Raw genomic sequence first — 14,701 nt, 5'->3', positions numbered from 1 at the left:
TCTTTTGGTAAAAGTAGCAAGCCCTATTCTTTTACAATCAAGAATGATCCATGATCCACTGTTCTAATGGCACTGCATTACCCTTAAAAATTTATGAAGAATTTTTTTACTTAACTCAGTGCTATCAAAATGGAATTTTTTAAACACATAGTTAAAGCTGCTTACAGAGAAAGTAGAGTGTGGTCCTGCAATGGCTGCCAAAAAATGTTGAATCAATTTCATTGTGGTTGTGATACTAATGGTAATGACAATCTCAGAAGTCTTGATAACAGAGGTTTATCAGAGCTACAACAGTTTTAAGGGGTTGTGACAGCGCAAAAAGGTATGGAGAAGAACATAAGAACTTAAGAGCCCAGCTAGATCAGGCCATAGGCCCATTTAGTCCAGCTTCCTGTATCTCACAGCTGCCCACCAGAGAGACAACAGAGAGAAATGGGACTTGGAAATTTGTCATAATCCTAGAATTTAAGATTCAGTAAACTGACCAGCAAAAGCAGGGTCAGGACAGACACAGTAGATCTACAGAAAATACATAAAGGGCTTATGTAATCTGCTCCACAAGAAGTGGGTCTGATGGTTTAAAAAGAGTTATAGGTCAATCCTATGCATGGTTACTTAGAAGTAAGTCTCATTGTGCCTCAGGTAAGTAAGTGTACAGGATTACATCCATAGGGCCTATTCCCATGGGCCTGCTGCACTTACCAGAACTTGTGTATTCTGGTGGCACAGCATGCTTTATGGCAGTTGCAAAAGGCACCTGCCATTCCATGCAGCCAGGTCGCCACTGCAAGGACAAAACAGCTACAGCCATGCACAAACAAGCTGTGAAGAAGCCCCGATGCTGGTAAATTGGCGCATGAGGAATAGGATGGGGGAAGAATGGGGTGGAGACAGGGACAGAGTGTAGTGTGTCAAGGCTGGGCAGTATTGGCAACAGCAACACTGACATCTTGTCCTCAAAAAGTCTTACTGGATCCACTTGGACGTGTACCAGCAAAATCTCTGGCATAAGTCTGAGTAGACCCATCACAGCATCAGAGGCTTACCCCAGGATAAATGCAACACACATTCTGGTGGCATGGCCGCATTGCCAGGAGGGAGTGAGTTAGATGGGCTTGGACTGTTATCCTCCATGAATCTATCAGTTAGCGATAATAATCAGGTGGATCCTCCGTGTTCAGTGGCAGCAGACTAGTTGCTAGGGTACAAACAATAGGGGAAACTTTTGCATTCATACCCCACTTGTGGACTTCCTAGGACAATCCGGCTGGCTTCTGCAGGAAAGAAAATGCTGAACTAGACAAACTCTTAGTCTGATCCTCTAAGACAGAGGTTCTCAAACTTTGAGGGAGCTGTACTCCCTCAGTAAGTTCTTGCGGGGGAGCAGTGAGAACCACTGCTCTAAGGACTTCTTGTGTTCATATGCTGCACAGATCTACTCAATCTGCATACTTTAGCACAAAAGCAAATGGTTAAATGGATGTGCATTGATTGCAGAGGGTTGTGATTTATGTGTGTGGGGAGGCTGAAAAGTGGGAGACTGGAAAGACATGTATAGGATATATGGGGCACTGGGGGAACCAAGTCATGGAACTTTAAGTGGTAGCTGTGGTGGCAAAGATGATGTGATGACTGGGAAAGTAGTACTTTCATTTCCTAGAAGCACACCCCCTCACTTAAAGAACATACTTTGAATCTTCAGATTCTCACTTCCCCCTCCCACTGCCCATCCTGCCTTATTTAATAAATAAAAGAGTTCACTTTGTCAGCTTCTGATGAGGTTATTTTTGTCCTATCCTGCAACTCATAGTAGAGTGACAGTTATATTGGACTCCTGATCACACACATCACATTCTACTCTTGTAGTCACTCAAAGAAGTAGACAGCATGCTGGGGACTCTCCAGACGACACTCCCAAACTTTGCAAAGCACTAAAGTACTAATGCAAGTGGATAAAGGGATCGGTGAGCACATTAGCACAAGCATATGAAACATGACGTTGGCAGCATTCGTTGGACTACCATGTTAGCACATGCATATGAAACGTAACATACGTTTCTTCTGGAGTTTTCCTGACTACTCAGTGTGTCAGGAAATATTGAACCAACAATTCAATACCGCATTAAAAATGTGTCTTTCTGGGAAAGGATGCACAAGCCAAGCCAAGAATATCCTTCTGGATCATGGCATCTGTGGCACATTCCCTAAGTACAGACAACCTCATCTAGAAAAACTATAAACAAAAGAGGTCTGTGCAGGAGGATGTAAGAATAGGATTGTGGGTGGCCTAGAGTGCCATACATGTTTGCAAAATGTGGCCACAATCCTATCCACGCTTGCCTGGGAGTAAGCTCCACTGACTATACTGGGGCTATTTCTGAGAAGACATGCATAAGGTTGGGCTCTGTATCTCCCAGTGTGGACTCCTTTATGGCATCCACAACTCAAGCTTGTTGTTGGAAATAACCAAGAACATTTCCCACAGCCCCTTGGACTTCTATGGCGAACTCACTGAACAAAGGGCACAGATATGCCTTTTTCCTGAAAGCACCAAAAAAGAGCTTTAAACTAAAGCTCCAATTTGCATAATGGAGGTTCAGTCAATTTTCAGAACCTGAAGTAAAAAATCAAAAGCTCGAAACAAAACCACTCTTCTGGCATCTGCTTTAGCAAATGCAAACCTCAGTCAGCTGTTGAGAATCTGTTCAGTTTGAGTAAGGTGGGGAAGAAATAGTTTCTGTTCTAATACCAAGATACTAAACTATTTGTTTTCGTTGAAAGGCTAGCTCAAGCCTTGTGACTTGTTATTTACTATTCTGGTAACCCTGGGTGCATCTGCAACTGATAGTGTTTCCTCAGAGAGAGATCAGATTCCACTGGCTGCAGGCCAGCAGGCATGTGACTGCAGCAAAGGGAACCCTCAATGCCAGACATGTAAGTAATTGCACAGAACACTAGGGTGAGGATTAGCTGCCTCTCCGCTTGCCAAGAGGGAAAAAGCCTGCCTTTCATTTCTCCTAGCAGTCTCTTGATATACAGACTGTACACACACACACACACACACACACACACACACTCTTTTCAGGCACCACAACATTCTAGCCAGCCTTTGTTCAAGACCTGAAACAAGCCCCACATTTAACAGAAATAACATCCTTGTTCATGCATTTTAAATTCCGTATTTTTAAAAATCTACATCTTAATGGAGTCTGGGAAATTGCACTGAAGAAGCTTCTTTTCCTGAGAAGATTGCAGTAAACTGAAAACCAGCATGGCTGTCTGAACATTTCCACTCCATGCATCTCTAATAACAGAGCATGGCTTTGTACAAAAGAAAATACTACATAAAATTTTCTTCAGCTGCAGACAAAAAGAGAAGAAAACAAAAATCCCTGCATGTGGTTGCTTGAGACCAGGCAGGGCTAATTAACTTCATGCAGAGATATGTGGGTTCTTGTGAAATATTAATATTTGCAATGTGGTGGGCTCACACTTTGCACAGAAAATCCTCTCAGGTACTCAGAACACAGAAATCAGTTCTGCGTTCATCCCTGTTCACACATTCCCCTTATTTAAAATATTATTAATTATTATTATTAATTATTATTATTATTAAAATACTGTCATTGCTTGGAGAATAGGAAGGGAGATGAAACAGAACTTTCACATTTTTATATTGGTTGCAAAGTAACACTGTTAAATTGTTTCTCGAGTTCAACTTAAAGGAACTTACGACCCAATCCTGTGCACTGCGTGCCAGCTGACCGCCAGCGCACACTGCTGCAAACATGCCATGCGGCATGTTTGTGAGCAGTACCATGGGCCCAGCACTAGAGCTAGCCCACCGTGAGCCAGCATTAAGCCACCTCCGGCACTGGGCCCACATTTTGCGGCTCAGGCTGCTGGGCGGCAGGGAGATGAATGGAGGTGTGGGGGAGGCAGGAGACAGGCATTCAGGGGTAGGCAGAACATGGGGGAAAGGCATGGCAGGGGAGGGAGCAGGGTGGGAGGGATTGGAATCTGGAGTCCTGTGTTGGGCCGTGTGGCCTTACAAAGGGCATGTTGATCCTGCACTGGCAAAATAGCTGCTGCAGAATTAAGTAGCCCCATTGTGGAGCTACTTCCCTTACCTGGGGGAAGGGGACAAAAGTCTCCTTCCCCTGAGGAGCTGGTGGCGGTTGCTCAGGATCCTGCGGTAGCCATTTTGGTGCCGTGGGAGCACCACATGCTGGGTAGCTTAGGATTGGGCTGCCCTTCATATTTAAAGCAAAATTTATGATGTGAGCAAAATTAAGGTTTCCATTCTGATAGCCAACATCAGTGTCTGAACAGGACAGGCCTGCCCTGCAACTGACTGGATTTATCAGGAAGTGCTGAGCTTGGGAAGGAGCATGTGTACACATGCTTCAGAACTGAACATTTTTGCTTTCACAGGTTTTGCAGTGAAGCTGATCCACAAATGGAACCTGTGTCTACCTGTAAATTGTCCTGACTGGCCTCTGGCAAGTGAATACTTGAAATATGGAAGATGCTGGATCAAACATGCACATATCCAACTGTCTAGTCTCTCACAGATCTCTAGACTGCGGTCAATATATTCATGGATGAATAGGGCTATGAAAAAGGAACAAGACTCATGCTCTGCCTGTTGGGGCCCACCATATAACATGGTAACATTAAGTTCAAAGTATTTTATTTTCTTCACTCCAGCTGCACTGGGGCAGTTGTTCTGTAACAGTCATGACTTAAAGTCAAGGGAAGTTTCCACTGACATAACAAAATTCTGCCTCAGCCAGTATGGTATTGAAAACCTTCTTCCAATGAAAAACAACCATTTTGAAATTGGAGAATAAAATAGGATTATATTTTTGTTCTGTTAGTAACCTAATTAGTTGCATGTGCTTTCTTGAGCACTCAATTTATTCAGAAAGAAAGGCAGGATTTAAATAACGTAATTATCAGAATGTAACATATTTTTCCCCTGTAGACTCTTCCCTCCAAATACCCTCTTTATTTTGGAAGTGGTTAAAGACATTCAAAATACAAGTGTGTGCAAGTGGGGCTTCCTCTCCTTTTGGCATTGTTGTGAATTACTTGCTGAAAATTGCAAAGGTGTTTTGCTAAATTTTAAGTCACACTGCACAATTTAAGTAAAATGCTTGGGGCAATAGTGCAAAACCCCATGCACTATTGGGGGAATCCCAGGAATTAGGAGATATTTTCTTTAGCCCTGTTTGCAATGTTCCTGCCTCTTGTGGCATACTTTCTCCCTGAAATAAATGCCATGGGGATATTATTATAGAGGCATAATCAGCACTGATGCACTCAGCTGGCCCTCGCGGGCCAAACGTGCTTATTTTATCAATCACACTGCAATGCAAAAGACACCTGCATAACCTCTTGAGCACGAATCGTTAAATGAATTTGTCATTTTAGACAAAATGCAAATGTTTTGTATATTGACACTGAACAAAGATAAGTCTGGAATGTAACACCAGACTAGCAAGATATATATTACTATCAACACTTACTAACAGGAAATGCCTTGAGATTGGAATTGTGATAGAAATAAGGCTTCCCCTTGTTTCTCAATTTGAGAGGAATAACAGCTGAACAGAAGAGGAATAACAGAGCAGAAATCACTGAAATTCCCTTTAATTTTCTTCAGTATATTAAGTGGTTTTCTGCAGGTATACTTTTCAGATTTTTGTGGGTAACTTTCCTAAATTATTTCCACCCTCTAATTTGCCTCACTCCAAACACACACCCATGCACACTAAAAATAAACTATATCCTAATTTGAAAGATGGTTTCCTTAAAAGGGCTAGTGGGGTTGCTTTTTCAAGAAACTATAAAAAAATAGAACATCCACCCACACAAACAAGTTTTAAATGTTGAAGAAAGATTCATTTTTATTCCTCAGTAAAGAGAGACATCACATATTGTTCAGAAAGAATGCAAAATTTAAAAAAAATCAGTTTCACAGGCAAGCTTGAGATCTAATATTTTAGAAATGTCTGCATTCTAGTCCTCATTGTTCCTGCATTTTGTAATTGGCTAAAAATGAGAGAAGCAGCATCTGTTTAAGCTGTAGAACATGGCCTAAAAAGGAATGTGATAAGTATAAAAGATGCTTGGTTAGCAGACTGGTGAAAGTTTGGTAGTTCAGGACACATTTGCCACAGCTCCACACACATGAAACTGCCTGTGTTTGAGAGTATACATGCATAGCTAGGTAACTATAGACTACACTATATTCCTCACAAAGAGGAGATTATGGATCTAGTCTAGCTATTCTTACAGCTAGCGCAAGGAAGACAACATATTTATATGGTCCATCATATTAAGCTGCATAACAGATCCTGTCTACTATAGACATTCTAGATTCAATTGGCAGGAAACGGGTGGAGAAGGGCTGAGATTCAGTAATAAGATTACTTGCTTTGCATGCAGGTTCAAAATCCAGTCTCTGACTGTTTCCCATCCCACTCAGTATAAGGTAGTTCCTAGCCCATAAGCCCCCACAATAATGTAGTTCTGTTACTGCTTACCAGATAGATATCTAACAGAGGTGAGTGAACACAATTGGGTACAGCATCTTTAATTTATTTGGATCTGTAACAAATTGATCAACAGATCTCTTAATAGGATGCTGAAACTTCAATGGCTACAAATTGCAGATGTGTGGACTGGATTATCTTATTGCAGTTAAAGAGTGATATTCCAAATATTTATTTAAAATATCTAAACCCCCTCCTCCCCCCAGTAACAGTATCATTAAATACTACAATGAATGGAATTTATTCTCTTTCCCTTAAAAAATGCCACCCCTTGCACAGCACAGAAACAGGTTCATAGCCTCTCTCTCTCTCTTGTTGGATGTAAAGCTATCCCCAAAGCTAGCTGGTGGATATGTGAATTTGGCTACTTTTTTTACAAAGAGGGTGGGAAGGAGAAAGAGCCATTCTCCTGCTTCACATAAATACTTTTTATACTGTGCAATTTGCAGCACTAAAACCCCACTCAACACTCAGTAAAGGGCACTTAACACAGAAAACATCTTGGCAGCTGTCAGCCTTCTACACATTAACGTGCTTAGTTAAGAAATAAAATCACCCAAAGGTAGTTTCATTTGTACAAAAATATCCTGGATTTCATACACCCAGTTGTGCTGCTGTGGAACAATATTTACTGCACCATGGAAACCTGGGAATAAAACTGCAAGTGTGCACGCACTCTCTTTTTCTCTCTCTAAATTATGCAATCAAACAGGTCATGTGAACTGCCACGTTTTTACAGTGTGTTTAAAGGCTTAGTCAAGACATCTCTCAGTTGTACACTGTAAAGCTGTAAAGCTGAGTGGTTTTCTTCTCTCTTTCGAAAACATTTTCACTCCACCTATTCCCAAAAACATGCTGGAAGATGACCCTTCATTTCTTTGGGTATGGTCCATGGGGCAAAGAAAAAGAACAGAGCTCCAAGGAAGACACAACCAATGATAAAATGCAGATACTCTCAGATGCTCTGATGCTCTGAGATGCACAAAAGGAATGGGAAGAGTCAGTAAGCTCTCCATTCCATACCAAACCTCATCTGCAGAGCTATTCAAATTAATAGGTGCACATGGTGTGTGGCAGTAGAACTGAGTATATTAATAAATGCAATGCAGTACAAGTACAGTATGCACCTCCTGTTTCTCAAACCATTTCACTCTTAGAATGCAATCCTAAGAACCATAAAGCACGTTTGTGCCCACTCCAGAGTCAGCTAGGCCAGTGCAAGAACGTTCATTGGCCTGTGGAGGCTGCATCAGCCTCCGTTGTGCCGAAGCCCAGTAAATGCACAGTTCGGCCAGTGTGGGGTTCTGGGGGCGTGTGTGGGAAGGGTGGGGAGAAGACGTTTTGGGGCAGGGGGAGAGCTGGTGGTAGGCAGACCCGTGGACAGTTAGGCGGGGAACAGGAGGCAGGCCCAGGATCTGGCACTTATGCCAGATCCTAGTCCATTCCAGGCAACTTGGACCAGCTCGGGGCTGCTTGGATTTGTGCCACCTCTCTAGGTGGCTCAGATCCAAGTGGACCCATTGGGGCTCCTGCAGCTCTCCTTGGGGGAAGGGGAATTACTTCAGCTCCAAACTTGCACTGGATACAGCGCAGGCCCATTAGGCTGCCTGTTCCAGTGCAAATTAGGATTCTGCTGCCCATGACTCATCACTAAGGTTCTTGAAGCACTCTTCATGTTACGTGGCCTGTCATGCAAACTGAAAAGCAAGACCCTTTTCAATCTGTAAACTTGGAAGAACTTACTAAATGTGACCTTAAAAATTCAATTGTACACTATCCCAGTGAGAGATTTATCCTGTAATGTGGCTAGAAAAGAGAGTCTGTTTGATAAGGGATTCGGAATGGGTTTCAATCTTCCAGGGGCAGAGTTAAATCTTGCACTGTGCTGCCACGTTTGCTTCTGTGTTGAGCACAGACGTTGACCATGAAAGAAGCGCCATGGAAATCTTCTCAAGCGTCTCTCTGAAACAAACTTTGAGCAAAGTCATCTCTTCCACAATGTTTGTCCACAGGACAGTGGCTCAGGCAAAGCATGATGGGCACTCGAACTGTGGTGACTCAACCTGAGTCTCCCAAAAGCGTGTTATAGGATGGCGCAAGTTGATTCAAGTTGTGGATGTCACTGACCCCGACTTGACTCATGACTTGGGGCCAGTGACTCTAAAAATGAGTCAGCACTCAAAATGACTTGTGTGTTCTTGTTGTTTACGTTTTTTTTTCCTTTGCTGCTTCCGGATCTGGCCGAAAGAATTTGCGGGCAATCCGGAAGCTGGTATTCAGAAGAATAGCAGCAGCAAGGTAGGTAAGATGGTTCCAGGAGGCGGGGGCTGGGGTATTGAGGGGAGGAGGAAGGCTTAAGTCGGTTGGTTTTTTGGGGGAGATTCATTTCTCTAAATGACTCATGACTCAAGTCAAAAGACTCAACATTTTTCATGAGTCAAGTCACTATGGTCATTTGTTACAACTTGCAAGTCGAGTCGTTATTGCAGAGTAACTGACTCAGGACTCAACTCATAACTTTGGCTCATGGTCTTGAGCACATCCCTGGCATGAGGTGGCAACAGTTATCTTCAGATAATTTCCACAAAAGTCTGCACAGATACCATACACCTTACCTTCTGATGCCCAGAACTAGAAATCTCAGGTGGTGGTAGGAAAAAGAAGGCATACCCTGATGGGAATGAAAAGTTAACTAGTGAAGCTAGAGAACTATTGCCTACCATTAGGAGGCAGCCAACGACAGAGGGAACCTGAGTACTGTACTTCTCGTTACCTTATTGCTCTGCAATGAAACTACTACACGTCTCAACAGAAAGATGAGGGCCTTAAACTGAATGTGCATTTCTAGATTAGAAACCCTGCAGTTGTTTTCCATGAGAAGCAGTCAAATACTTGGTAACAACTTACAAAAGACTGGAAACAAACTCACCTGAATTCATTTAAGGCATCTACTATTCTGTTATATGCCAAACTCCGCTGGCTGGCATCAGCTGATCGACGACTCATTTTCATAGCCTTGAAAACAAATGTTAAACAGATAGCCAATATCAGGCACAGCAACAAAAGATGAAAAACAAAGTCATGCGCTATGCTTTATCTAAGGTGCACCCAGACAAGCAAACAGGGATTTTTGGTCAACACTGGTCCCATGCCAAGTTTCATATCAAGGTAGTGATATGAAAAGCACATGTATTTGCATTGTCTTCCCTTTCCACACTTTTGCTTGGAAAAGACTATAAAGAAGTCCAAAGTTTCCCACATTGGCTCCCTCACTGCAGGAGCAGATTCAGTGTTTAAACAGTTTCTTGATCAGGTGACAAAGGAAACCACCTGCACTCAGTGGTAAATAGCACTGAAATGTTTCTGTGACAGGATTTTTTACATAAGTAGAAGGCAAAACTCACACTGAAGTGAAACACATGTGAGGAAAAAAAATATTTAGGGGTAACTCAGGAGTGCTCTGTTCCCCTCAGCTGTCACCTTGAGGTGGTGACCAGCAAGGCCTAGGAGAGGGGAGTAAAGGGGGTAATTTGTACCTGGGCCCAGGGTCAGAGAGGGGGCCCAGGAGCCAAAGGAGGGGGCCCAGAAAGTTCCTGGGACTTGACATTTTCCTATCTCACCTGAACTTGCTGCCAGTGCATAATGCTGGGGTACAACCACGTGCATGCAGTGTTAACTCTTGCTGCAAGCCATGCACACCAGGCCCAGGAATGCATCCATGACTCTCCTTAACACAATGTCAATTCTGGGAGGAAACTGGCCTGCTATAGTAGCTCTTTGGCTTGTGGATCCCATAACCATGAAGCAGTGCATAGAAGCTTAGGGACCCAGCTGCGGGGCTACAGCTGCTGCAGAAGTTGATTTTGATCCCTTCTAGTGTGAGCCTAAATACAATGATGCTAATTTTCTGCAATTGATTTTCTATATTTCAAAAATTTTAGAGAGACTTAGGAGTGTGTTTGGCTTTCCATATTACTTTATCTGGCTGCCAATACCGCATGGTCGGGTAGATCTAGGCTCTGCATCAAGAAGCCTAGTAGACCTGAGCTCCAAAGACTATTGTGGCTGTTAGCACCCTCCCCTGCCCTATTTTGTCCCCCTCGTTCTGCCTGCCCCCATCACCCCCCTTCCCCTTTGGGAAGGGGCCCAGAAGAAACTTTGTACCCCTGACAGAAATCGTCTCATAGGCCCTGGTGACCAGCATCCAGTATAGACTTTTACTGGGGAAGCAAGATTCTTCAGTTCTGCCCCATGCAGTTAGCATCACACAGGAGTTCCAGGCCAACATCAACCGCATGTCTGATTAAGTCTCACTCTCTCTCTTCCCTCCCCCATCAGGAAGAAGCATGGCGTGAACTGAGCATCCATATGATAGGGTGCCCAGGTACAGTTTTCATATCATATATTATACTATTCGGATGAGTGAAGGAAACCAGCATGCCCACAAATATGCTTGCATAGGAAAGCAGTAAAAGCATAACCCCACTGTAACTACTGATGGTGAAAGAACTTACAAGGCCACAGAATCACTACATACTGAAGAAGTTACTACTTTAGGATAAGAAACCAAATGAACATATGAAGCTTACTGAGTCACACCTCTTGGTCTGTCCAGCCCAGTATTATCTATTCTGCCCTACAGCAGCTCTTCAGGGCTTCAGTTGCCTCTTTCCTAGCCTACCACTGGAAACTTAACTCAAGATAACAGGGATCAAACTCTAGGTTCTTCTGAATGCAAAAGCATGCGTTGTACTTCTTTACTATATGGCTCTTCCAATAAATTAGCATTCTGGAATTTTGTGTCCATTTGTTCTGTGCCTCATTCACATAGGGCATAGAAAGCTGCCATATACATGTAAATACTGCTAACACCAGCTGGCTCAGTGTGTCAGAGAGGAAATGTTCTCTGTCCTGCTTGAAGATACGGGGGACTGAACCTGGGACATTCTGCATGCAAAGCAAATGCACTGCCACCGACCTATGGCTCTACCCACCATAAAGCACCTTATACTGGTATAGTACAAACACCACAAAAGCACTTAGTATAGAATAGTAGATAAAAATAAATACAAAATAAAATAATCTGGTTAAACAATATGATAGCAGTTAGTTATGCAAAACGCAAACATTGTTTAGATTAGAAGAGACGTGTAGGTGGTAGTGGTGGCAATATTTACCTGCTCTATTGCACTCTTCAGTTTGTTCATATGGCTCTCAAAGAGAGGGAAGTGTGAGAAAAAGAACTCATTAAATTTGCTATTTTCTTCTTCATCTTTAGAAAGTGAGAATATCACCCCGATTGCTATCTTCTTTTTCCTGACAATTCCCGGGCTTGGACTGGAGCTGTCATCTGACAAGTTAAAACTTTCTTCCACAGACCTTTAAGAACAAACAACAAAAGTTTGTCTAATGAATTACTTTAAAAGTAGTGACACTTTAGTCATTACTTTAAATGGTCGTGCAACTTAGGGCGCAATCCTAACCCACTTTCCAGCATCGACATGAGGGCAATGCAGCTCAGTGGTAAGGGAACGAACATTCCCTTACTTTGATGAGGCCTCTGTGAGTGCCACCCTACTGTAGGATGCAGCATATGTCCCAATGTTACAGCTATGCTAGTGCTGGACCGTTTGTTAGGATTTGGGCCTCATTCATTTAATATATTTTATACTGCTCTTCTACTTTTAAAAAGGCATTCAAAGCTTTAAAAAAGAACAGATTAATTAGACCATCAACCTAATAAGATGAGCCCTCTTTCTAATTAAAGGATGGGCAGGGGGCCTAATTTAACAATAAGAGAAGAGGAAAACATTAAATGATAAAATTCAGTTGCCTTAAAAGTTTTCCTTTGCTGTTAAGAAAAAAGGCTTGCAGGACTGTCTGAAAATGTATCAAAGTGCTAGGTTTTAAGTTTCAACAAATAAGAAAATAGACACCTTTAATGCACGAATTTGGAAAGCACTTTCCTTTCAGCCATTGTTTTATAACTCACCATCTAGGAAAGACCCCATTCTCCAAACTTGTTGTCTGACTGCGACGCCAACGCCGTTGGTAACTGCTAGCACAGCTTCTATTTAGTGAAGAGCCCGGAGAGGGAAATGGGGTGATGAGTAGGCTGCTAAGAGATGCTGCAGTATAAAAAGGGAAATTTTAAATACATAGATGAATAGTCTATTGTAAAAATAACCACTATTTTGGAAATCCAGTTATGATGTGAAGAGTGGGGCCCAGTAACTAGAGCAGTGATTTTCAACCTTTTTCAGCTGAGGGCACACTGATAAGGTGCTAAAATGGTCAAGGCACACAATTGGTTTTTTGACAATTGACAAGGCACACAACACTGCTGACAGGGAGCCCAATGGCCTTACTAATAAATCACCCTCCCCCAAACACCTGTGGCACACCTGTGGACCATTCGCGGCACACCAGTGTGCCGCTGCACAATGGTTGAGAATCGCTGAGCTAGAGCATCTGTGTTCTAACTTCATTCAATTCTCTGCCCATCCATAAACAGAGGTCTGTGAGATGCAGCTCCAGGCGTGCAGGATGTTATTTTTCCTTATACTGTTACTCCAGCTGTTTCCTACCAAACCACAAATTACATTTTAAGCTGTGAAATCCAATCAAAACATAATACACACCAATTAGTATGCACTGTTGTATAATGTGCTATCCTCCTATCTATCCTTGCTGAAAGGTGAGCAGCACAGGCAAGTCTGATCACCTCAGGTATGGAAGCAGTATTCGGATCCCTGTATTCAGTCTCCTAGAAGGTGAATAGTACTGCCAGGTGACACCACCATCAGACGTTTGGAGGTGAGCACTTAGTGCCTCTCCAGAATACCCATTTTTGTATAAAGCATTTTTCTTGATAAATACATTACCAGATCTTGCAATTCCACTGTCTCTGTCTTCATTCAACTCCCTCCCAGGCATGTCCATTGGGTTGCTGTGAACTATGAAGATAAAGTCACTGGTTAGCCTGAGAACATGAAACTTCTCTTTGGCTTTGTAGTGCTCCATTTAATTATCCAAATAAATCATGCTCATTTGGTGCATTCATTTAGGACTTTGAAAATAACTGCACAGCACACGCACACACCCATCACCAAGAAAGGCTGCAAAGCTGATCAAGCCAAAACACTTGCTTGTATCAGTGCTCAGACAGATTTTGCTGAAGCCCACCACTTTATTTCAAGGCAAATGACATAACGTTAAAACAGGGAAGTTAGCCAGGGAGCAAAAACACTCAATGCAAGTTATGAGCAGATACTAAAGAAGAAATTGATAGCAAACGAGCTGTACAATGGGTACTCTAGGATGAATGAAATTTGGATTCAGGTTTCTGCTGCTTCTTCAAATAAGCATAAAGCTATCTGCATTTGCAGCCAGTCCTTACTAAATCAAGAGGAGAAATACTAGCTGTGTAGTTTTCAACAAAACTAGGATTTCATCCATAGGATCAAAGGTCTCTTGATCAGAATAATTTTTAAATGTCATAAATTGATCAGATTCTTGGAAAAAAAAATCTAAATCAGCCATGGAAATGAAACTCAGTCACTGAAAAGCAGAACTGCTTATATTTCAGATTTATAGGAACAGAAAAAACATTCTATCTTTATAACAGGGCTCAAATTAAAACAACCCTGGACAGCAGTGACGGAACATACATTGTTAAGAATTTCAAGATCCACTCAAATTAGCACCTAGATTTGAACTGTGGAATTATATACATGGAATGTTAACACATCATAACCAATTTTCTTTTTCTATTGTGTGGCTAATAGCTGCGGTTTTTAAAAACTGTATTTTATTTCCAAGGCTAAACTACAAAGTCCACTCAGTTTTGTCACAGCAACTAGACTATCCACACAGCACATAGCAAACCTGCAAAGAAAGAGGCGCTCCGGATCAGGCGGAGCGGACCTTGTTCAGAGAATGCCCGCCTAGGGCTGCAAAGCTGCGAAAAACCTACATGGCAAAACGTAAAATACATATGAAAGAATGAAGTTAGTAAAGCAGAACAGATTCTGTGGAAGGGAAAAAACAAAACAAAAAAGCCAACATAAATGCAGACAGGAAAAACACACCTTTTACACCTGTATATTGAAGTTGAAGCATGGGCTGTATTACCCTTGGTT

General features: G+C 42.4%; 1 protein-coding gene across 4 annotated transcripts in view; it reads right to left on the bottom strand.

Annotated features, from left to right (window-relative positions):
* The window catches only part of FNIP1 (folliculin interacting protein 1), a 120,005-nt gene that overhangs the window by 19,799 nt on the left and 85,505 nt on the right, over positions 1 to 14,701 (bottom strand). For 3 of the 4 annotated variants that reach the window (XM_066616340.1, XM_066616343.1, XM_066616341.1), the window contains exons 7-11: positions 14,448 to 14,531; positions 13,445 to 13,516; positions 12,553 to 12,688; positions 11,738 to 11,939; positions 9,490 to 9,575 (exon numbers count right to left, since the gene is read on the bottom strand). In XM_066616340.1, the coding sequence (XP_066472437.1) occupies positions 9,490 to 9,575; positions 11,738 to 11,939; positions 12,553 to 12,688; positions 13,445 to 13,516; positions 14,448 to 14,531 (580 nt within the window). The remainder of the gene's footprint in view (positions 1 to 9,489; positions 9,576 to 11,737; positions 11,940 to 12,552; positions 12,689 to 13,444; positions 13,517 to 14,447; positions 14,532 to 14,701) is intronic. The other variant, XM_066616342.1, reaches the window with a different exon arrangement.

The sequence above is a fragment of the Tiliqua scincoides genome, chromosome 2, assembly GCF_035046505.1.
Source record: "Tiliqua scincoides isolate rTilSci1 chromosome 2, rTilSci1.hap2, whole genome shotgun sequence".
Lineage (NCBI taxonomy): Eukaryota > Metazoa > Chordata > Lepidosauria > Squamata > Scincidae > Tiliqua > Tiliqua scincoides.
The sequence above is the reverse complement of the archived record's forward strand: the minus strand, read 5'-3'. Positions and strand labels throughout refer to the sequence as shown.